General features: G+C 44.3%; 1 protein-coding gene across 3 annotated transcripts in view; it reads right to left on the reverse strand.

Moving 5' to 3' along the window:
• Positions 1-25,918, reverse strand: part of KCTD19 (potassium channel tetramerization domain containing 19) — a 2,598,446-nt gene that overhangs the window by 1,439,213 nt on the left and 1,133,315 nt on the right. For all 3 annotated transcript variants that reach the window (XM_078669086.1, XM_078669084.1, XM_078669085.1), the window contains one exon: positions 15,174-15,277. In XM_078669086.1, coding sequence (XP_078525212.1) covers positions 15,174-15,277 — 104 coding nt within the window. The remainder of the gene's footprint in view (positions 1-15,173; positions 15,278-25,918) is intronic.

Here is a 25,918-nt window from a genome sequence, read left to right on the forward strand (position 1 = left end):
TCCTTTGAAACCGTCTTGTCCTTCTGTCCTCCATTCTCTACTCTGAGCTCCATAGTCAGCCGCAGCCAGCCATCCTTCCATTCCTCCTGTCCCCTCCTCACTGCTCAGCATCAGTCTAGAGAATAGGGACAGGTCCTGGGTGAAGGAAACCTGACCAAACCCTCTTCCCTTCCCATGCCTGCTCCTGGCCCCCCAGAAGTGTGCGAGGCAGAGCTGACACCTTCCCTCCCAATTCTCAGCCACCCATCATGTGGAGCAGCTCTGCTCCCGAGGGACACAATGGGGCAGATTTATGTTAACTGGCGCATCACCAGGGATGCGCAAGTTAATGTGCGCCACAGTGTGCCACAGCTCCGCCACCCATGGTGCGCCGCATTTACAATGCGGCGCACCATGGGGCAAAAACGGCACAGATGCGTGACGCATCTGTGCCGTAAAGGCGGCGCATTGCTGGAGTTGCGTCGCAAGCGCGATGCAGCTCCAGCAAGGCTCGGGGGTGCCCTATCTGACCAATGCTGCATCAAGACCTACGCCTGCTTCAAGCAGGCGCAGGCTTTTGACGCAGCATTGGCCTGAAAGTGACTGAGTGAAATCTTATAGATTTCACTCAGCCACTTTTGCGAGGCGCACCTGCCCCGGAACGCCCACCCTGCGCCGGAACGCCCACAAGTGGCGCAGGGCTTTACAACGTGACGCATCTGCCTAGATGCGTCACGTTGTAAATCGTTCGTAGGGATGCGCCACGTTTACGCCGCCTTGCGTGACGCAACAGCGGCGTAAACGTGGCGCAAGGGCCTCATAAATCTGCCCCAATGTGTTTTAGAGTGGCGAGATTAAAGATAGTATTTTTTTCCTTTAACCTTATAATACTTAATGCAAATAACTAGCACACTTGTTCTTAGCATAAGCTTTTGTTTAAAACCCTTTGCAACAAAATATCTTGTTTTTATTTGTTGCTGTTACTTCCTGTGTCTCCTGTTGGCAATCGTAGCCTTAAACATTTTGATTATTACTGTTTGTGATCCCGCACGTGAATGCATGGCGCCATTCTCCAGCACTCCTAATTTCCCTGCCCCCTATATAAACCCTCTTACCCCTTTTCCTTTGTAACTCCCCTGCCCTTCCGTTATCTAGCTAAATGTCCCTCCCCTTTCTCCCTCGCAAACGAAGAGCATGTGACTTTTGGCCAGAGCTGTGTCGACACGAGAACTGGGGAACCAGGTTTATTCTCGGCTTCGGCTCAACATCCTATGATTCTGGGCACATACATTCCCGGTGCTTAAAAACATAAATGCACATTTATGAAATAGTTATAATGTAAGGCGCTTCAATGCTTCCAGGCCATGTTTGGCTCTACACAACTGGAACAATAAATAAATAAATAAACTACCCTCCTTTCTTCAGCTAAAACCTTCCAGGTTCCATTCTTCCTAGGCCGAGTTTTCTTTTTTCTACTGTTTCCTCCTCTTTTCAGTACGCCTTTAACGTACTGTGTAAGTACTGAACATATTTTAATGCATTCCCCTTTGTACCCCCACCACTGCGTTTGGGTCTTGTAATTTTGTCTTAAGGTTCATAAATATAGGAACAAAATTCCAGCATGTAAGGGCTTTTGGCACTATATAATCCTTGGGGTGAGTGGCAGTACAGCTGAAAAATGTATCAAGTCATCCCTTTTATCAGTATGCCATGTTATTACAGCAGCGTCACTTTAAAGACCCAGCCTTTCCTGAGAGTGTTAAAGGGCAAATTGCAGTGGCTAAAATCTGCTGTTGAAACCGAATATAGCATGTTACAACACATGCCATTACATTGCATTCCATTACAATGCAGTCGTTACAAAGACCGCGTTGTTAGAACGCTATACCTTTACATTAAATGTCATTACTCGACTTGCTGTAGGGGGCGCGCTGGACTCAGGCCAGGACTGGCCGTTGCGGGCACCGGGCAATCCCCCGGTGCGCCGCAAGGGTGGGGGCCGGTTTTGTGCCACTGGGGGCCGTTTTTTGTTACAAGGCCGTTTTTGCAGCGAAAACCGCTGAAAACCGGCCCTGGCAAAGAGCGCGGTCGCACCCCCATTCCCCCCCCATCTCTAAATGAACTATAAAGTTATCACTTAAAGTGACAGTCTGCCGCTGCATATCCATGAGCACTCAGACTTTCTTTACTCTGTAAGCGCATAATCACAAGTAAAGCTTTAACCTCTGTGGGCTTTAAAACTTAGCGCACAATATTGAACGCCCGAGTGAGCAGAGTGAAAATATCATTAAATTAAACCCAAGTGGGCTTATTGAATAGACAATTCACATAAAGGAGACATAAATCCCAAGTGGGATTTATGTCTCCTTTATGTGAAATATGGCAATGTGAAACATACAAAAATAATGGCTCTTTAGTTTAATTTTGTATTAGCTCAAACACGATTCTTCATGTTTGTAAACATTATTTATTGTTTGTTTATTTGAAAACAAGCCGAGTCTATTTTCACTTATTGTGGTGAAAGGGTGTCACGAGTATGTGTTTTTTATAAAATGGAAACCGACGCGGGATCAGGCACTCGTGAACAAGGGAGTGATCCTGAAACGCGTTGAGTGTTTTCTTGCCAGACCTAGTGCTTGAATACATTTTTGTTTGCTTCAAAAAATCTCTGGAGTGTCCATGGCTGCTGTTTTTCATAAAAGGAGAACTGCCGTGGAGTATGTGTTAAGAGGCTGCCTGCCTCGCCGCGGACCACCGTCACAGAGTGGCTGGGAGAGGCGTTGCGAGCGAGCAAGCTCGTTTTTTGGATTGATATATATATATATATATATATATATATATATATATATATATATATATATATAACCATGTAGCTCCTCCTCGAATCTCTCGGCGTCTCAGGCACAGCCTCGCACACCAGCAAACAAGGGAGACGGACCACAACGAATCAGCATCAGTGAGTTTATTGAATCACAGAGATCAGCTACGCATTTCTGGCAAGTTATGCCCTTGATCACGCTGCAACATGAACAACAGACAGAATGCTTTTTTATGAAGTGTAAAAGAAACACACACTCTCACAATGACGTAATCCATCATGTGATGAAAAAACAGTGAAGAAATACTACCACTGAAGCTAGTACAATCAAGCCGGCACATTATCATATAACTGCATGAATCCAAAATTCGCGTGTATAACTCTAAAGGTATTGATAGTATATACACGTATATATACACACACAACTGTATCATCAAGTTCAAAAGAAATTAACTGTATAAATACAGGACAATAATATAAAGTACCTTTAGACGTATATAATATGACGGTAAATACAGCCTATATATAATGAGCCTGTGGTAATACCTGAGTTACGCAATATGTGCCAATTCAGCTTAAAAACAGTGATAGATAATAAAGTGCTATGTGAGAGTGAAATATGTGCAAAAAATGCAAGAGAGAAAGTGCAATACCGTTCATCATAAAAGAGATAAAAACATCATGATATAAGAAACTTCTCAGATCCCTGCGATCAATAGACTAGAATCATCTCTTAACAATAAATAATATCCAAATATCAAAAAAAATTGTTAGAAACCCAATAAATACACCTAAATTATAGTAGAATAATATATATATATATATTAAAATATACACATATATATATATACATGAGAATAAAATTGTGATAAATAATCATGGCTTACTATCATCAATAAATAAGCAGTCAATAGAAAAATATCAAGGAAAGAAATACATAAGAACCATACACATAAGTCTCATTTCATATTTCTATATACATGTATAAGATTGCAAAAAAGTATTTACAAAATTACACATATTGCCAGCAAAAATTACACAGAGAAATAAATAAATACATGATAGACAGAGAATACAGAAAATACTGATTATATTAGATATATGAGTAGGAGGACAGATATATATACAGAAGTGTTTAGACCCAGCCTCAACCTCGAAATAAGGAACCTAACTAAGAGGGAATAAATCATGGATGCTGGGTCTTAGATTCATACATAGGAAGGAACAGCAAGATAAGAAAAGGCATCATGAAAAATGGTGCATCTCTTCAATGTTGTTCAATCCATTGGGCCAACGAGTGTCTAATTCCAGAATAATTTTTGTTTCAAGCTGTCTTAAAAGTGATTCCCGGTCCCCACCTCTTTTAAGAGGGGGTATAGCTCCAATCACAAAATATTTTAAACAAGCGAGGTCGTTGTTGTGGATTCTCTTGAAGTGACGAGCTACCGGATAGGCCGGGTCATTATGTAAAATGGCGCGTAGATGTTGTAAAATCCTGACGTGCACCTGGAGCTTGGTGCTTCCCACATATCTTAGCCCACAGGTGCACGTCAGGACATAAACAGCATGGTCGGACTTGAAATTAAAATTACCAGTGATGGATCTTGGTTCTACATCAAAGGGAATAGAGTAGTGCAAGGTATTAATGCCGAACCTGCATGCGCGACAGCTGGAACATTTGAAAAAACCCTAGATGGTTTTAACCAGGGAATTTTTGATTTTAATTCAGGGGCCGCTTTGTCCAAATCAGAACCCATATTTCTGGCCCTTCTGAAGGTGATAATAGGATTGGCCGGTAACCTAGTGTTCAAAATATGGTCACTAAGAACAATAGGCCAATTCTTTTTTAATATTGCTTTTAATTTTCTATCCTCACTACTGAAGGCTGCAATCATGCGTGGACAATCTTCTTGAGTTCCAAGGCTAATCTCCTGATCTGATTCTAGCCGAGATCTCAACTTAGACTTCTCAACTGCCATGTTCAAAATAGTATCAGAGTATCCCATGACTCTTAAACGTGCCAACAGATCTTTGAGGCAGTTTTCGTAGTCAGAGGGAGAACTGCATATTCTTTTGAGCCTGAGAATCTCACCATACGGTATCCCTGCTATGGTGTGTTTAGGGTGCATACTAGCCGCATGGAGAGTCCTATTCCCGGCTGTAGATTTTCTGTGCAATGTAGTGTTTAACTTGGAGTTAGCAATGTAAACTTCTACATCCAGAAACTGTATAGTCTGTCTATCAATGTGGGCTGTGAAGTTCAAATTCATGGAGTTGTTGTTAATACTCTCTATAAACAGTAGTGCATCATCTTTAGGTCCTTTCCATGCAATAAATATGTCATCTATGTATCTTAGATAACATTTCACATGGTTGTTCATCCAGGCAGAGTGTAGTACGGCGAGGACCTGCTCCTTCCACCAGCCGACGTGCAAGCACGCGTAGCTGGGGGAGAAACAGGCCCCCATCGCCACTCCTCTTAACTGTCTATAGATATCTTTGCCAAAGGTAAAATAGTTATTATACAGACACCACTCAATGAGTCCCAGAATGACTTTGTTGTGTTCATAAAAAGCTATGGGTCTTCTGGCCAGATAATATTGAATAGCATTTAGGCCTTGAACATGATCAATACTGGTATATAACGCTTCAACATCTAGCGAAATTAACCACATGTTTTCTTCCCATTCAATATCAGCAATTTTGAGCAAAAAGTCACTGGTGTCACGTACATAGCTGGAAAGATTTTTAACAATGTCTTGAAGGAAAAAGTCTATGTACTGGCCAACCTTCTCACCCATACTTTTAATGGCTGAGACTATTGGCCTGCCCGGCACTGGCACTACACCTTTATGCACCTTGGGAATTAGATATAGTGCCGGCATGATGGGAAATTCTGTATGCATAAACGTATACTCCTCAGAGGAGATGAGTCCTTCTCTTTTCCACTGTGCTAGCATCTGTTGTAATTTGCCTTTGGCGTTAAAATACTCTTTCTGGTAGATATCTTGTAGCAGAGGGGGTCATTCAGCTGGCGTTTGGCCTCTGTGATGTAATCCTGCTTAGGCCAGATAACCAAATTGCCCCCTTTGTCCGATTTTTTTACTACTATTTCGTGATTTTCACCAAGTTTCTTTATTAACTTCACATATTCCCTTTTCATATGTGCAACTTTCTTTTTGGATTTAGTGTTGGTCTGTATGTACATTTTATATATATTGAAATCAATATTTTTCACGTCATTATTTTTTATTCGATATTTTTGTACTTGCCTGTGTAGGTATGGGAGTCGATATTTTTGTATTTTATATTTTTGGGGGGATATTTTTAACATCATTCTTTTTGTCTTTTTGTAATCAATATTTTATCAGTGAACCGGTTTCCACTCCCAACCTGCCTCATACAGACCCAGAGGGAGTGTCTGCAATCACTCACGACACCTACCCCAAGGGTCCCCAGGGTGTCCAATTCCAAGCAGGCTTCTTAGCCTGTACAGACCCTCGAGGAGGGTGTCCCTCTCCACGGGCTGGCAGAGGCTCTGGCAGGAGAACAGACGAAATCTGGATCCCGGCAGGGAAACCAAATTTCGCGTAATGCGGACATAGAATTTTCGCACTCCCGCAGCGCCACCTAGTAGTCGGAGGTCAGCACCACACTCTGCAGCCAAGGAGGGATAATCATTGCTCATGAAAATTGCGTAAGGAACGCAAAAGCGGTCCTGCAATCTAGCTCGCAACACATACACCACAACCGGTATACAAATCAGTCTACAATTGTAAGAAAAACAGGAAAGAGACTCTTCTGTGGCTGTGAGCAGCAAAGAAAGATGAGGACATGGACACTGAGAAAGGGCTATATGCTGCATCCTGGCTCCTGATTGATCAAGGACTGCTAGGGACTTAGGGCCCGATGTAGGTGGCTCCTTACCGGTCGGTAAATTTCAGGCTTACCGACCGATATTGAGCCAATTCCAATGTAGGTGATGATTCGGTAAATACAGAATCGGTATTTACCGATTCTTTATTTACCGAATCATTATTTACCGATTCGGGTATGTAGGAAGCGCATGTGCTTTAAGGATTCGTTATTTGCCACCAACTACAAGGTTGTGGTAAATATTGAAAACCTTTAAAAAAGCAAATTTGTGCTTTTTTAACTGTGCCATGTGTCAGACATACATGCCATTAGGGCATGTATGTGTGCCACATGTGAACACATGCACGATTCAGGGGTGCAACAGGGTGTCAATGTGACACCCTGCCACCCTTGAATGTGTTCCCCATATTACTGAATCAGTATTTACCGATTCGGTAATTCCCATTCATTCCTATAGGCCTCCAGGCCGATAGGAATGAATGGGAAGTACCGAATTGGTAAATACCGATTCTGAAATACCGAATATTACCGATTCGGTAATATTTCTCAATTTTTTTTGCTACATACCATTTACCCATTCTGAAATACCGAATCGGTAAAATTCGGTATTTTAGAATCGGTAAAATGCAAATACCTACATATGGCCCTGTGTCTGTTCTTTGTTTCTTTAAAATGTCCATTGTGTTCTGGGAAATGTGTTTTTGATGGTTTAAAATGGCTGCTGAAAATAAAAGTGAAGAAAAAAGAGCTTAATCTGAAGCCTCCGCTCCTGTCATAAAATTTCCATATATTGGTTTCAAGTTTTTTTTGTTATTATAAAAACACAACATCATAACCAACCTCAAGCACCCTGTATTAAAAATTACTTTAATGTTGTGCTTTCCAGTTTCAGTTTATAAACTTTATTTCGATTTTAAAAGAATCACAAAAGTTATCACAGTACATGGTAAAAGCGGGGTAGACCATAGCAAATGATCGATGCAATGAAACTTAATAGTACAAGGACATATCACATTCACCGTTAAAACTAATAAATAATATAATAAAAAACATAGTTCTAAAATTTGCCAACTACTATTAAAATCATCTAAAGGGCATAAAATACATCATTCAGAATAATAATGATAATTGGGGTCAAACAATGTCACACACTGTACAGTGGAGATGGTTACCAGAACCTTCCGCCTGTCCACCGAAACGCCTACACCTGCCCCTGAAATTTGGACATTGCTATCATAATTGGGCCGTCTAATGATGTTTTTAAAATTATATACACCTCTATATACTCTCTAATGCCCAGTGCAAAACAGATTGGTTTCAGCCAACATTGCCGAGGGGCGCTGTAAGCCGGGCACCCAAAAAGAATATGTGGGATAGATTCAACCCTATCTGGACAGTATGGGCATCTACTCCTACTTGCATCAGAGTTTAACCACCTTGAAGTAAAGGCCTTGGTGGGTAATGAGCCTACTCTTAACTGATGGAATCATTTCCTGTCGCGAGGTGAGGTGATTATATCCCAATATAGCTCAAGTTTGGGTTCGAGCTTGTTCTCAAGGAAAGAGCTGGTCAAGGTCTGGCCTGAGGAGACTGAGAACCGTCTGAGGTTTATCATGTGCCAATAAGCAGCCTTTAGTTCAGCTTTACTTGGAAATGAGTTTGTTGCGGGTGAAGTCCACAGGCGACTCAGCCCTTACTCACACAAGATGTTTCTAAAGCAACTGAACCATGGGAGTTTCCTATTAACATCAAGATCCCTGACTTCTAGCAGAGCCGGGGCATAGTTGGCCAGCTCAGGTGTCACCAGAGTCTCCTCCAGTAGACTACGAGCCTGTAAGGCGCAACATCTTTTGTTGTGCTTTCCGTAATGTATCATAAGTAGGGCTCCCAGTTTTATGGTATTTATTTTGTTGCCATTTCTGTCTGTATTTATCCATATTTATTTTTTGGTATTTTTTCTGTATTTATCCACATTTATTTTTGCCACACGCAAAAGACGACACTACAGCTAGTATTTTTCCATATTTATTTAAAGTGACAATGCATGATTATTTTCAGTAATATATATAAACAAGCATTTGCAATGCAATAGGTCTCGCATTTACGTGAGTTTGAGCTATTGACATTGCAAATGACAATGCCTTTTATTTTTGTTTCCATTTTAAAAACATAAATAAACATAAAAGGCATTGTTATTTACAATGCCAATAGCTTAAACTTGCGTAAATGCAAGAGCTATTGCATTGCAAATGCTTATTAAAGACAGCGCCCACACCAAAATCAGTGCAGGCACACCCCTAAAGCCAGCCCTGTACATTTAACTTGGCAATGCAGCAGTTAGAAGCTCGCTCGCTATACTTCCATGGCACAAGTCCGCTAATGTAACGCCTGGCACTTTTTAGCACAGTTATTGTGCTTTAAACGGGACAGCACTAGCACTTCAAAAGCAGTGCTGGATTAAGTCACATTTGAAATAACAATTTCTATATGACAGATGCTGAGGAAAACTTATAATATGGCTAGTAACAATTTCCAATTCCAATAACTTTGTCAATAAACTTCCCCTAGCGGAAATGAAATATCAACAATGTCCAGACCCTACACAAGCATACAAGTACCTGTTTTTCAGCTTATCGCGCTAAGCCATCTGATGCACATGATTAATGTGCTGCCAAAATCCAAGATCTACTGCGTCTCTTGTCCTGGAGGCATGCTGCTGGGGGAGGGGGACGACGATGAGGGAAGAAGGGTGACTGTATATAAAAGCAAAAACGGGGGGGGGAGGAGGTGAGGGAGCACTATACAAAACTGCCCCCAAAAAATAAGCATCGAGAGGCGTTACCAATGAACATGGCAAACAGGAGCCAGGTGGCACGCGATAAACAAAAAAATTTATTAACTCCGTATTGGCCATTCATTAAAACAATAGCACTCCTAATATGTGCCTGGACCGGTAACCCATTAAAAAGAAAAAAACATTAAAGTAGTGGGGGAGCGAGATGAAACTGAGTACTGGTGAGGGAGCTAGATACGGAAGGAGTACTCAAAGAACAGGGCCCTCACCATTATTTCCTTTGTCTGCTTTTGTTCTCCTCACCTCAAAACATCTGGGAGGAGGGCTTTAGCTACTCGCACACCCATGGCAGGATGTTTACAATGTCCGTCGGGGTCGGTGCCTAGACCTACACAAACATGCTGTGCAAAGTTTCCATTAGAGGAATGACTTGCAAGCAACGCATCCATTGATGTGTGCATCAACGCTATGTGCGTAATTACAAGACTTGAAAGAAAGCTGTGGTGAAGACAAAAAATAAACAAGCACCGGGCGAGTGAGCAGGCGTTCTCATGGAAACAAAAGAAGCTATTTGATTGGTTTCCAATAGCAGCGGTACTGCGCCCGCATCATTCATTACCGGCACAGCTCAAACGCCGCCCTGTTTATCCATCTAATGCACTGTTTGCTGTAGTGGCCACCGAGTATGCTGCGCACTAAAGATGAAATGAGTGGCAAGGAAGGAACCTGCTAGCTCTGTCTGGCGCTGTAAACTCTGGAGCTCACCCTGTGAAAAAGGAAAAAGAAAGAATCGCCGCCGCCGCCCGGCCGGAAGTCAAGCAGGCCGGGGGCGGGACAACAAGACACACCGGAAGCCCAGGCGGGAGCCTACCCAGCACTGGGACGTGTGGGCAGGAGGAGAAGGGCGGTCGGCGCTAGCGGGGCTCCCGTGAGGTAAGAGAGCCCCGCACTGAAGGAAGAAACCGCCGCCGCCTGCAAAGAGCCCCGCCTGGAGAGCCGGAGACGAGTACCGGTGAGTGGGGGCCTTCTTCCTTTGCCGAGCTGCGAGGGCTCCAGGGGGAAGGGGGAGGGGGAGGGGGGGTTTCTCTATGTATGTATGTGTGTGTGCATGCTTGTGTGTGTGTGTGTGCGCACGCGGCGGGGGGGAGGTTCTCTATGTGTGTGTGTGTGTGCGTGCGTGCGTGCGTGTCTGCTTCAAGGAGCCAAGGGAAACAGGAGATTGTGAACTCGCGCGCGACCTGATCCGATTCTGCAAGGTTGCGCGTGCACATCACTTGTCTCCTGTCTCCCTTGACTCCTTATAAGCAGAAATGATTACAATAGAGTCTAGCAACAACAATCGTTTCATGATCGGTTCGCAGTGCGAGACCTAATAAATGCTGCTGTGTTACAAAAATATTGAAAACACACCTCATTATACCAGAATAATCGATGTAAACACATTTAGAATTTGAAGAAGTGTTCCTGTGCGCTCTAATGACCTGGCAAAAGAGGGCACAAAAAGCTGAAACACATGCTGGTTCCATATTAAAAAGAAATTAAATGAAAACTGTAGTTAAGCACTCCTTTAAAGACATATTCAAGATCATTAGGGCAAGACTCCAGAACAGAGCTTGCTCTATCAGGGGGCCCATGAAAGATTAAAGTAAGGCAACATTTCAAATTGCTGTTTAACTGCAGGGTAAGTAAGAGGCCACAGGGATGAATGGGCATGCAGAAGATTTTGTGTGGTCTGGAACTAAGGTGCTGACCACAAGCAACCAAGGCCAATGAAAAGGATAGAATGGGGAAATACTGTGTCGAAGAAAATTAGTATAATGTATATGTATATTGGTACCAGTGTTCTCTTTTAGTAACATCTGTATTTTCCAATTTCTTTCGATAGACAATCAACTCAGCAGTCAAAACATTAATGTATCCCGTGGGGAGTACCAGAGGCGCAACTAGAGTAAAATTTCAGGAGGGGCTAATCAAAATTTCGGGGGGTGGTGCTGATTGTTCCAGCAATTGGCAGATTGAAGATGCAGGGGCTCTAAGAAGGGGTGAAAGAAAAAACAAAGCCTTGTTAACATGTAAATGGTCTTCTAAAGACCTGTGAAGTACTCTGGTGCCGCTGTGTGTGAGCATGGAAAGCGGTCTCCATCAGGCTGACACACACAAAGGTGGGGGAGGGGAGGCTGAAGCCCTTTGAATCCAATGCTTGTTACGTGCTTGTGGAGTACAGTAAAAAGGCGAAATTCCAACATTTCTTAAACCGTATGCAAACACCTTTTCCTCTCAGCTAAGTTCTCCATGTATAGCACACTACCTTTGTAAATCAAATACACATGCTCTGACGAACTGGGGACCCTTCTTGCTCTTTCCATTTCGACCCACTTCATGATGGTGGCATTCCCACACAATGCAACCGAGAGGCCAGAACAGAACAGACTCTGCGCCTGCACCACCAGCGGTCGTCTTTCTGATCCTGGCCGGCCTACACTGCCTCTAACATCGATTATGGCCGCTAGTGATGGAGGAAGCATGCTGAATGGGGCCTTAGAGAAACCTGCAAGACCCCCCCCCCCCCCCCCACCCCCTCCGCAAGAACCTGTGGTCGGCCCCTTACCCAGTGGAGGCCCAGAGGACGAGTCAGGTGTGCAGGCAACCCAGTAGTGAGACATCGCAGGAGCTGGGCAAGCCCGAGAGATGAAGAGCAGGCCGGGCTGCCCCCAGCGCCGGAGGTTAGACATGTGCACTAAGGAGGGCCCCGAGAGGTAGAAAGTACTGAGCAGATCGGGCTGCGGGGCCCACCATGCAGGTGAGACAGCCCTGACGGTGTGGTACAGCGGTTGGGGATGTTGTTAGTTTACCTGTGGTACAGGGGTTGCTCAGCTATAGTGGTGCAGGCGTTACGGCAGAGGTGGCACAGGGGACACTGGAGTGCAAGTCTGGTGTGTGGTGTTTGTTTGCTCCCGCCCTCCCCTTCCCCCTTCGACCTTAATGGGAACGTGGAGAGATAACTGGATTCGAGCATGGCAGCCCTGCAAAATTTGCTAGTAATTTGCCGTTTTTACATATAAATACAGACAAAGGAAACATTGTTTTCCGTCTGTATTTATATGTAAAAATCCGTTTAAACGCAACTGCTTTTGACATTTAACATTGTGTACTTATATGTGTTTGTATGCATAAGTAAAGTTGCAGAGTGTTGACCATTTCTTAGGTCTGACGACGTATAGCAGGGAAAAAATGAATCCTACACAAGGCACTCGTTTGTGGAGTTCACTGAAGAAATGGCACAAGGCTAATCAAACAACCATTGGCAAAGGAAGTATGTCTGGCGCTGGCCCTTACCCTTTTGGACTTGCCAATGATTCTTTTGTTTTTGTTTTGTTTTTTTATGTTTTTTCAAAGCACACATTACCTAGTCCATGGCAATGAAGGGACTTGATCTTGTGACCTTGCTTCTTATGAAAGGGCAGAATGTTCCTACTCATAATGAAGTTACCCAGTGGCTCAAAGGAGACCCTTTGCAGTATGCTGTAGAAAGTGGAAAAAGTGTGAATGACAGAATGGATGAAGAGGTCAGTCTGAAAGCCCTATACTAAGTACATTATACATAACATTTTAGTTATATCAACAAGGCCTTGGCTACAACTGAAGTGGGCAGATACATTGCCCCATGCTGTATGCTGTAAAGGTGTTGACTAACACCACACATACAAAACTTACATTGCTTTTTCCAAGCCATTCTTACATTTTGTGATCACTTGACGGAAATCTCAGATCAACCGTCTACAATTTTCCTCGCTACAGTTCCATTGACTCTTCTCAATGGCAGTTCTCTTCCTGTGTCATTTTTTTCTTTATGGCAGTTTGCATCAGGACTCTCTTCTCTGTTGCAGTCCTGCGCTTGTTATTTCTTGCAGTGCTACCCATCTGGCACGTCTATTCAAGACGCATGCACACTGTCTCCCGCACCTCCCTCACTGGAGAAGTTAAATGTTAAATGTCGTATACTTGTAAAGCGCACAGCTGCCCCAGCAAAGGGGGGTCCCAGCGCTGTATACCGCTGGGGAACCCATCCTGGCTTTCCCTGTGAGATGGTCCCTTCTGGGCATCTCCAAGGTGAAGACAAGCATCCCCGGTGCTGATGGGGCCGTAAGTAGAGATTAAGCAAGCTATTGCCCAGAGTTGCTGAGTGGGACCCATGGTTGGAGTAGGCACCGAGGCGAGAATTATCGAGTCCGCTGACCATGGCCCAAGACCCTGCCGCATCGGGAATCGAACCCTGGTCCCGGGCCGACCTCTGCTTCCGGGTCTGCCGCCTCTAACCAGTGAGCCACACCGCTCCACTAAGTGCCTCATGGGGTGGTACCAACTCCAGTGTTTATGAACGTGATTACACAAAGGAGTATCAACGCGTCATCCGTGGGCGCTTGGTTGCTGCATCTGTCTGGGGAACACTTACCATCTAGCCATGCAATGCTGAAACACATGAACATTGATAAAGCTAATAGATCTCGTATTGCCAAGACCTATTGACTTTGCCAATGCATGGAGGGAGCTTAGCATGTGTTGCACAACTTCTGTGGTTTGTGGGATTCTTATATAGAAGCAGAGATGTGCTGAGCAGTAGGACCATTAGCAACCAAAGCAGTACCTCACATTGTTAAAGACCCCCATACAATTCATGAAAACAAATGTCACCTGGGTTTGACTCTGCATATTTAATTTTGATATTCGGACACGTCTTTGCATATTGTAAGATTTTGTAAATTTGTGCTCAATGATAGGCAGCCTTTCTTTGTAATTATGTCTCAGCACTTTTAAACCTGGTAACACAATCCACACAAATACAATCCTCACCATGCCACATAATTCCAATCAGCATAATTTTACTCAACAGCACACACTTCCACGACACACAATTCAACTCTATACATTTTCATTCCACACCGCATAATTCAACAACAAACCACATATTTCAACTGAATACAATTACGTAACACACCACGTACATCCAATCCACACCACAAAATTCCACATCATGCCACAAAAGTTAACATACCTCTCCAGAACACAAAATGTCATTCTACGTGGATTACACTTCATGACACACAGTCCCACTCCACATAATTCCAGTACACTCAATACTAAATCATTACTATCAGCATATTTTCACTGCACACCATACCACATAATTCCACTACACAAATCCACTCCACACCACACAATTCCACTGCACACCATTCCATAACTAAGATTTCCAATCCAACTCACATAATTCCACTTCACACCACATACATCCACTCCACTCCAATCCAAAACACATGGGTAAAAGACATTGTCATTTACATCACCAATACCTCTAACTCTTACAAATGTGAGACCATTTTGCATTGCAGATGCTTGTTTTAATCACGATACAATGGCAAGGCTGAGCATTCGATGCATAATGGGCCCACCATTGAATTTCCTGGGTTAAATAATGACAGTGCTGAAAGGTGAGGACACCATTATCAGAATTTTAGTTTGCGTCTTATTAAAATTCTGTGTGTGTTATCTACAATAGTGATTAACAGACTGCACTAATTTTTATTTGGTAAGCTTTAGAATCTACCAAGTTACATTAACTGAAGAACCAGGCTACCAATTGTGAGTCAGGCCTCACTCTATAAAGGTGCATCTTGTACAACAGCTAAAGAACATTCAAAGACATACCTTTAGCAAAGTCTTCAGATAGGTTGCATACCAATAGCTTCCCACATAGATTTTTACAATTTGATTCAGCGAATAGACTTTGATTTCAGCGGCCCACTTCTCATCTGTACAACAAATAGTAAATAATATTATATTTCTTTGAAGTGCCAGGAATACAATCAAAACGATATTATATTATGTAACAAAGGGTATAATGTGAAAGTCTTCGCTAAAGATCATATAGTAGGTCCTTTGCAACAATTCTGTTCACTTGTCTTTGTCTACAAAAGTATTCTTGGTTAAGGAATCTGCGCATTTTACCACACTATGCAGAGTCTTTTTAGGGCGTATGAATATGTCATATTTACTGTGTTAACACCATGAAATCTGTAAATATTTTAAAGAGGCAGAAGGCTCACGCTATTGTAACCATATTAGTGAAAATACATGTGTCACTTTAATAGCTTTAGCACTCCTTGTCGATGGGTCCTTCGCTTTTGGGCTATTCTAAGAATTAATCCAGAGAGCCACTATCAGTGTCCACTCTTGTAAAATTTGACCAGGTAACCATCAGGCTCGGTTTGAGACAGAAATTGGCCTGGCGCCAAAATAAAACTCGCTCTATTTCTGAATTATATAGCTAAAGAAGAAGCCAATGTCTTCAAATCAGGGCCTTGTTGAAATTGTAAAAACGTGTTGTATATGTGTTTTGCAAGGAAATCAATTGAAAAAAGCAGTCCACTGGAGTAGACCACAAAACAGCCACAAACTGACCTTTCAAAGCATCCCTTATGACACTACCTGATTGCTGCCCTATGGACAAGTCCGACTCTACCAGTCAGAAGATTTACAACCTTTCTGTGTCATGTTGATGCTGCTGCCCTCTTGTCAGTGCTAAGGCTCTCAAGGATCTCCTCTGGCTTCATATGGTGGGCACCGTCCAGTTTGAGTCTCAATGCATCATTCATAGGGCAATAAACAGTAGAGGTCCTCCGCTGCTTTGATAACTAGCCGCTCTGCATGTGCCCAGCAGGCCTCTGAGATCAACCCCTGCCCATCTACTCAAGGTTCCCCGGATTCGGAGATCACGCTGGGGTGGTTGCTCTATGTCTTTTCTGGCGTCCTAGCTCTGGAACTCCTTCCCCCTTACACTTCATCTTTAGGAGCCAGAACGTCCCTGCCACAAAGCTTTAAATACATGGCTATGCAGGGAATAATATTATCCCTGGGCTGTTCTATGATAGCTGTGAAAGTGCTGGGAGGCACATGGGTAGCGATGCGCTGTACAAATACTGCAGAATTGAATAGAATAATACTACAGGGCAACTGCAGAAGGGAAACATCCTTTACAATGAAACTTTTACAACGCGGTACCATTACCACGCAGGTTTTACAACGCAAGTCGTTACAACGACTTGCGCTGGAGGGCGCTGTAGGATAGGGAATATTTTACTTTACTATCCAACACCTTCCCTACTATCCACAGGGACTGGAGTTGGAATAGTAAATTTTAACTATTTACTATCCAGCGCCCCCGAACGCAAGTCGTTGTAACGACTTGCGTTGTAAAACCTGCGTGGTAACGGTACGCGTTGTAAAAGCACGCGTTGTACCATCATACATCCACTGCAGAATCATAATGGGTTTAGGAAAGGCGATGACCTATGCAAATGATATCCCTCGATGCTTAATTGGGTCTGAGATGGCCACTTGCTTTCTCCATGATATGTCCTCCGATGTACGGTCTTCAACAGGATTCTAAAGGAGCCAACCGGTCTTAGGCTAAGGATTATGGCACTCAAAGGGCACACACAGTGAAGCCACAGTTATTTAGCAGGGTCCCTAATAACCTGCGGTCTACCTCTCTACAGACATGGGTGTTCATAGGTTTTGAGGGCTGGCTTTGAAGGCTACCGACAAAGTCTAGCCTTCAAGAGCATGGTTTCTAGGCTACTGACTGGGGTGTTTATAACCACAGCCTAAGCCCTAGATCAGACCAGTAGCCTCCTCCTCCCTTCTCCTGCCATAGCAGACAGGATTCGAGACATGGGAAGCAAAGGCCTAGCATTGCCCGTATCTATCTTTTGTAAAATCCAACAGGTCTCCTTTTTTACTGCACCTAATATTAGAGGAAGATTTACATGCCCCTTCAATTTACCCGTGTTACAGCAAACAAATGATGGACGGAATGCTGACAATGCAATCATTCTTCCCCAGTCCAAAGATCTGGTTAAATCCATCATTCTTTTGCCCATTACGCGACCCCAGTTTGGACCCAGCCATATGCAAATTAGTATTGACCCTGTGCCTCATGGGAACAGTCCAGACCGAACTGCCGGGCCAGGTCCTCCCTGGACCGGAAACAAGCATCCTGGGACCGGTTTCATGGGTATGTCACCCTTCTTCAGCCAGGCTAGCTTGAATCCAGTGGCACAGTGAGCAAGGGACCCAAGTCTGGGCATACCCATCCCATTTAGGGAGAAAAGTGTTACAGCAAACAAATGATCGACGGAATGCTGACAATGCAAACATTCTACCCCCGTCCAAAGATCTGGGTTAAAAGCATTGTTCTTTTGCCCACTACGCCACCCCTAAACATCAATTGTTCTTTTTGCATTTGTCACCCCGAGTGGGACGGGTATACCCAGAAGTGTGTCCCATGCTCTCCATGCCACTGGAGTCAAGCTACCCTGGCTGATGAGGGCTGAAAGCCCGAAACCGGCCATAGGATGCTTGATCCAGTCCAGGGAGGACCTGGCCTGGCAGTTCGGGCTGGACTGTTCCCAATGGGTTCAGGGTCAAGACTGATTTGCATATGGCTGGGTCCAAACTGGAATGACATGGTGAGCAAAAAAAACGATGGATTTAGGCCCAGATCGCTGTATTGGGGTGAATGTATGACATTGCTCTGCATTCTGTCCATCAATTGTTCTTTTTGCATCCCTCAATTTACCCAGCATTTCATGGGCGAGAACTCAGACTCCCTTTATGCTTAGAGAACCATACAAGCACTGTCGACCTGATTTGAGAGACCAGCTCTTAACAGACAGGCACTCGGATATGCCCCTAAAGCCACGTTCTTGCTCAACAAAACATCAAATTTAAAGGAAAAAATGTCTAACTTAATAAATGAAGATAATGCTTTGCCCCTATTTCATACACAAATGAAAGCTGGAGAAGTTCAAGAGGATCACCATTAGTACTTTTGGGACAACAGTGCAAAAATAAATAATTAGTCCAACTGTTCCTCTGTTTTCTCAAGCAAAACTAATATCACTAAATAAAATTATAACTGCTACAGTTTCTGAATCTTAAGGATAACCTACATGGCACCTTGATGTCACAGATGGGATTTGAACTCTTATACTGGAGGTATATGTGGCACAAAAAAGGCTTCACCCTTGCCTCACAGTTTCTGAGCGGTTAAGCCCAGTGCAGAAGCCACCATCAGTAACATACAGCACAGAGGGCCCTATTACGAATTTGACAGGGCGGCGGCGAGACCGACCGCCCCAGTATGACTTTTTAAGTGATTGGAGGGTTTTCCTTTGGCATTCCAATGGCGGTGCATATACAATAGGCACCGCAATGGGAACGTCAAAGGAAGCTCTAGCACGGCAAGGACTAAAAAGTCCATGCCAGAACTTCTGTGCATGCACAAAAGGGGGCACATGTTGTGCCCCTCTGTGTGCACTCACAAGGTGTGAGGCACAAGGAGGTGCTGCAAGGCCCCCTTTCCTTCCTCACTGCCTCTGTTTTCATAGAGGAAAGACCTCCATGAAAAAAGTGGCGGAGATGAAAGTCGTAATATGCTTGGCGGGAACACGGCGGTCCCCCAAAGCACGTAGGTGGCTCTGTACTGCCGCACTACCTTCAAGAAATGACAGATCCCTGGTGGAGTCAGCGGTCTCAAGGCCGCAGGACCACTCCGGTCGTAATGGGGCAGTGACAAGACAGATACGAGCCCTCCAGACTCATAATAGGCCCCTTAGTGTCATTGCCTGTAAGTCCCATTGCCCAGGAGAGAGACTGGCCATTGTATAGGGAAGCTTTGAAAGACTACTAACATGGAATCCAATGTGGTTGAGTGGGTAGGTTCCTGACTGCCAACCATAAAGGGGTAGAAGGAGCAACATTTGTACTTTATGACACTGTTGCAAAAAACAAATTGGCATAAATTGCGTCTCTGTTTTCTCAAGTTAAAATAATGTTACTAAATATAGCAAAATGCTAGAAATATTGATACTTAAGGAAGACCTAAATGACAGGATATGAACCCTTAAACTGGAGGTGTCTGCGACAGCTGTAGCTTAAAATGTTGCCACAGAGATATAGCTCCCAGTTGTATGTGACTTCAAAGAAAAAGGATTTCATGGATAAAATAATCCTTATTTGTAAAGTGCAAACTACTCACCCTTATGGGTCTCAAGGCGCTGGAGGCTGTCTTGGAAATTAAGTGAGCTATTGCCCAGATTCACATGGTGCTGAACTGAGCTGGCGCCGGAGCCGGGGATCGAACTGTGAACCCTGTGCTCTGAAGTCAGCAGCCCTGGCTGCTCCACCACACCTCCCCACTAAATTACTGAGAAACCATTTAATCTACTCTGTATAATGTAAATTTTCAGAATGAATGTGTAATAATCAGGACAACACAGGTGATGAAGACAACGTAGGTTTATTGAAGAGTAGGTAAAGCAGGTAATAAGGTCTCTCCACAGTCCCAAGTATCCATTACCAGTCCCACCGGGAGCAGCCTGCTAGCTGCTCAGCCCCATCCATCCAACTGTCACTCTGCTCCAGTCATCCAAGCGTTCCACACTCAGCCCACACACCAACATTCCACTCAGAACATTCACACAGGCTGAGCAGCTAGGAACAAGTTAACATAAGAGATCAATAGAAATACGAGAATACTACAGAATGGCATTTACCTCTTCGCAGAAAGGAATTAATAAAATTAGTTTTTATTTTAGTGGAAATTTGCTTTTGAATCCTTATTTATTAAGTGTAAATGCAATTTTTGCAGGTCTTACTTCCAGAAACGTTTTTGTCGAAGATATATATTTCAGCACTTTACTTCAGGAGACATTATTTCATATTTAAATCTTCTACATTGTCAATTACTTCAGATGCTATTGATTTTCTGACTCATCACTATAAGTAAACACAATCCATCGCTGACCCCTCCTTATCCCTTACCCTCATCAAACCCAGACCCTAAAGCCTCTCACTACACCTAAACTACACTCATCCCTGAAGCCTAAAAAACATTTTTATCCACAAATCCACCATCCCTGAACCATAAAATCACTCACTACCCTTAACTCCATCCATTCCTGAACCATACAAACCCCTTTCTACACCTAAATCCCACCCATGCCCCTAAAAACACCTCAGCACACCCAACCTTCACCTATTCCTGAACCTTAAGAAACCCTCACCATCCTTGAACACGTGCCATCCATGGCCCATAAGAACTCCTTATCACCCTAAACTACTCATCCCTGAACCCTAAAAACCCAGTTCTACATCTAAGCTCCATCCATCATTGAATCCTGAAAAACTCTCAGCAACCTAAATTGCACCACATCCTGAGCCCTAAAACTTCTTTGCCAACCCAGCTGCTACTCAAAATTAAACCTTAAAACTCAAATCCGTAGGGGCGATATATGCCTGAAACCTAAAAACACCTCACACCTAAACACCACTCATCCGTGAATCCTAAACACCCCTCAACACCCCTACACTCCACCCATCTCTGCACCTTAAAAACCCCTGTCTATGTCTGAACTCCAATTAATCCTGACCCATAAATTGCCTCATTATCATTCGATTGTTTTCTATTTCCTTAAAAATTTCCTTCAATCAATCAATGCTTTATTCGTCAATACAAGTCATAAAAGCATTTATTATATAAATGAGTACTCATACAAATGAAACCTTATATAGAGCACGAAACAGAATAAACTAGAATTAAACCATGCATTACAAAATATCAATAAATAAATAAAAAATTGTTACGAGCTCGATTTAACAGCCTGATCCTCTATTTACATAGAGATCGGAAGAAATACATCAGAATAAATCAAGCTTTTTTACAGTTCAAGGTGCATATGTGGAGTTTTAAGGGTGATCACCATTCATGTATTCACAAGTAGTAAACATGGACAGATGGTGTGATGACTGTTTGAGCAATACAAAGGATGTCAGTGCAATTAGGTGCCCGTATTAATGCTTTTGAATAAATGATCTACATTTTTCCCAAAAACTCGGCAACAGCACATACAGATGCCTGGTTCGGGTCTGATCTAAGTATCCTGAGGGCAGTTTGGCTAGGGCAAGTCCCCAACTGCCTGCATATCGATTTAATCCATGATTGGCAAATGCAGTCCTATATTTAGTGGAGGCAAAGAATACGTGGCCAACTGGTTCTGAGGCAGCAGTGCACACTGGACAAACGTCATCTTTTTCAGGGGCCCATCTTGCAGTAAAAGTTTGTAGGGGCAGTGTACCTAACCTAAATTGGAAATATAATTTCCTACCTAAATTTACAGTTATTAAATCCCAATATGGATCCAAATGAAATGTGGATTTTAAATCATAGAAGCCTCCAATCAGTGGGTAACCAATGCTTGATCTAACTGCATTTTTGTCTACCCACTGCCAATAATGGGCTTTCCACAGCCTTGGTGTCAGGGGCGGACTTTAAAGTGGATTGAGCCAATAGTCCCCAAAACTAATGACTGCAAGCAACCTGTGGGCCTGTCTCAGCCATGGCATTTTATAAAACTTGTCTGCAGTCATCACATCCCTTAATGCGTCACCATAGTGTGCCAGTTCAGGCTGACACAACAACCTTCTCCAGAATAACAAGGGCTGCAATTTGACTCTATCTGCCAATGATCGTTGACTCATGTCCAACATCAGAGGAGTGCTTTGCGGTAAATTGACCAATTTCCTCAGAAAAGCAATTTTCTGATCTAGTCAGTGCGGAGAGGTCAGACAGGCCACATAGCTCTGAGCCATAAAAACAGGCACCAGTACCTTTGGCATCATACATTTGTAATGTCAGGGCAATGGGTTTTGTTAAGGAGCTATTCTACTCTCTAATTAGGGCTCCTGTTATTTGCCTGTGCTTAAGAGTTAGCAAATCTATGAGGGTTTCCATGAAATATTCTGGACGATGTTCACTCCCAAATAGCTAAAAATCTTTACACTATCAAGTGGTCTGCCCCCCAACTCAAGGTTCCCTTTAAAAGATCTATGCTTATTAAAAACATTACCTTTGTCTTTGCGCAATTGATTTCCAAACCTTTGAAGGGAGCAAAATTCAGATTAGCGATCTAAAGCCAGTTGCAGACAGCTCCAGTTTTGGAAATCAATAGGGTGTTGTCCGTGAAAAGAAAAATCGGTGTCTTGATGCCTGCCAGTGATGGAGGATCATTATAAAAAATGGGGTAACCCAATTTGGTCGTGGACCTGGGTAACTTGTAGTATCAACGACAATGGTCCAAACCTAATGATCAAAATCCAACTTAATGCATACTTATATCAATCTTTATACAATTTAGTGAGCCTTCAAACTATTTGGCTCTGTGGATTCAATCCGTAGTTAATCTGGAAGAAGAAAGGGGGAAAGATGCAACAATCTGACAGGACAATTTGGATGATTAGAGGGAGTTTAATGATTCACTCCATCATAGAAATCATTTCTATACATTTTACTCATATATGTTTACGGTACAAAGGAGAATGGTGCTTCTAAGAGCATGAGAAGAAGGAAAGTGTGGTGAGTAAGAAAGAGGTGAAGAGCTAATAAAAACTTGTGGCACAGAAGTGTAATAAAAAACAATTTGAGATAGTTCTGATGAAGCTGGTGTCAAGATTCCAGCCCTGTGGGCAAAAGACCACTCCTTGTTAAATTACTGCTTTTATTTACATTTATACAGTCCAAAGTAACATGTATAATGAGGTTGGGTGGAGGGTGGTCCAATTTGCAATTTGAAAGGCGTCGACGTTTCGACCCAACTAGGGGCTCGGGGGTGACTGGGGGCCTCAGCCTGCCGGTCTTCTTCAGGACGAAGGGGGAGGCGCAGCCTTAATACCGTGGGTGTGTCAAAGTCACATACCTGGGGGGAAATCAATACAGTGCTGCGGAATCCCCTGGACTTGACAGTTGCTCTATCTGAGGACCTTCTCACCATAGAAGATGACTCGCTCCAAAGGGGGGAAGGACCCCACAGCGGCTCCAAGGACAACCCTGTAGCAGCTATGTGGGGTAAGGCGGGGGCTTTGGCCCCTCCGGAGATGGCCACACAGATGGGAGAAGATTTGTCACTGGTCAGGCAAGCTTTTATGGCCACATTCCTGACAGAGCTTAAATCGGAGATCGGCTCACTCCGCACCGAAGTCCACTCCTGTGTCCGGGAGCTCCAAAAGGAGGTCACAGATCTCCGAGAACGCGTTGATGGACTGGAGAAGACGGTGGATGCCCGAAACGAGGACCAGGAACAATTGTGGCAATGCCTGGCCACCCTGGTGGACCAGCACATAGAGCTACAAATGAAGCAGGAGGATCTGGAGAATCAAAGCCGCCGAAATAACCTCCGCATCCGGGGGTACCTCTAGGGGAGGAGGGGAAGGACATTATGACTTATGTGGCGCAACTCCTGCACGAAGATTGGGGGGACGATGACGCATCTCCGCCGACCCTGGACAGGGCCCATCGGATCCCAGGTCCTGCGGGTAGGCCGGTACTCCTCCCGGACATCTTGACAAGAGTACATTTTTTTACGGAAAAGGAGGCCATCCTTCGGGCAGCGCGTGCAAAGCCGGACCTTGCCTAGAGGGGAGACAAGATTCAAATCTTTCAAGATCTTGCGGCCAATACCCTGCAAAGATGCCGGGCTTTCAAACCAGTGATGGACAAGCTGCGAAGCCTGGATGTCTCCTATCAGTGGGGTCACCCATTTGCTCTGATTTTTCAATGGAACTCCAAACGCCGGGTGGTACGGTCCTACAAAGAAGCGGCGCAACTGCTTCACCTCTCCCTGACACTGCCTGCTAGTCCCACGCGTCTCCCGCCAATCTCACAGGCGCCTGCCAAACCATTCTGGTCTATGGTACGCCGTAATAGACGCTCCCCATGACCTGACAACCTAACTACCTCACAAACCAAACAAGATATTATACAGCATATCAAGTCCCTTGAAGGGGAACAGTCGGCAGCAAGCTTGTGATCCTTGACTCCTGGATGAACTGACTCCCATCTGCGCAACACCCTGCTGGTGTTGTTCTAGACATACATTTGAGATCCAATGGGACCGGTGTTTCTTTTAGGGTGCCGTTTGCGCCCCAGTTCCTTACTTGCAGTGTTGCTGGAGCCAGAGCCCACCTCTGGGCGATATTGGGATCAACCAGCCACTCGCCCCCTGTCTGTTCTTGGGAGAGTAACATCTCTGAGTCCACCCGGACACTGTGGTGTAGGCTGACCCGTGACTGGAACAGCAAAATTGTGGCCCGGTTGGCCAATGTTACTCTTTTGTTCTCTGTTTCTACATAGCCTTGCTTCTCTGCTCTTTCTTTCCGACTCGCATATATCTTCTGTCTGCGGCAGACAGGGGTCTTACACTCAACACTGCTCTTCTCTAAGCGGGATCGACGACCCCATGCAGCCTTTCCCCTCATTCATAGCTTACTCCCTATGGTGGCATGATGGACTAATATGGGTTTGGATACAAATATGACTGCTCCTCACCCTCTCAAGATCATACCCCTCAATGTTCAGGGGCTTAACTCTCCAAATAAATGGCAGCAAATGTGGTGTTACCTCCTACAACACAATCCTGACATTATTTTCCTTCAGGAAACCCACCTTCTAAAAGCAGACACTTTCCGAATGGCGCACCCTAAATACCCGCTTCAATTTTGGGCCGCGGCGCCCACGAAAACAGCTGGTGTGGCTATTCTCTGTAGAGCTGGTATCAGGCAGGGGGAACTTAGGGCCTTCAGTAGTACAGATGGTCGCTTTGTTAGGGCTAGGGTTCGAATTGGAAAACGCTCTTACACATTGTGTAATGTGTATGCACCTAACCAGACGCAGGACTCCTACCTTCGGACGATGTTGCGGGAACGCGTGCCGCAGGGTTACCCGGCGTTGATACTGGGGGGGGATTTTACTTGTGTGGTACCCAGAGAAAGACCGGAATGGCGCCATGGGGCAGGGACTATGTCCTCTGCGCGTTCGGAGACAAATAGTGGATCTTGAACTGCTGAATGCTCTCTGAAGGGCGAGATTTCTCATACTATTCGCACGTCCACCCCTCGTATTCATGCATTGATTACTTTTTTATTTCTCACGCTTTGATGAAAGACATGCTAGTGGTTTCTTTATCTGTTATATCGCTCTCCGACCATGCCAAAGTCAAACTTCTCCTGCAGTACCCAGCCGCCTGCCCACACACACACCGCAATGGCGCTTGCCGCCCCACATCCTGCGGGACCCAGACGACGTGGAGAGCATACAGACTGCCATTGACTCTTACTTCGCGAGTAACGACCTCCCCGAAACCCCCTTCCCGGTTGTGTGGGATGCCTTTAAGGCTACCATCCGCAGACATATTACCTCCTTGTCAATTGCACGGGCATGCGAGGTTCGTCTCCTAGAGGATAATCTCACTAATGATATCAAACGCTGGGAAAAGCAGGATCAGGAACGCCCCACACTTGCATGTAAGCAACAGCTTGCGAATCTCCAGGGTCAGCTT

This window comes from Lissotriton helveticus, chromosome 12 (assembly GCF_964261635.1).
Source record: "Lissotriton helveticus chromosome 12, aLisHel1.1, whole genome shotgun sequence".
In the NCBI taxonomy this organism is placed as follows: Eukaryota; Metazoa; Chordata; class Amphibia; order Caudata; family Salamandridae; genus Lissotriton; species Lissotriton helveticus.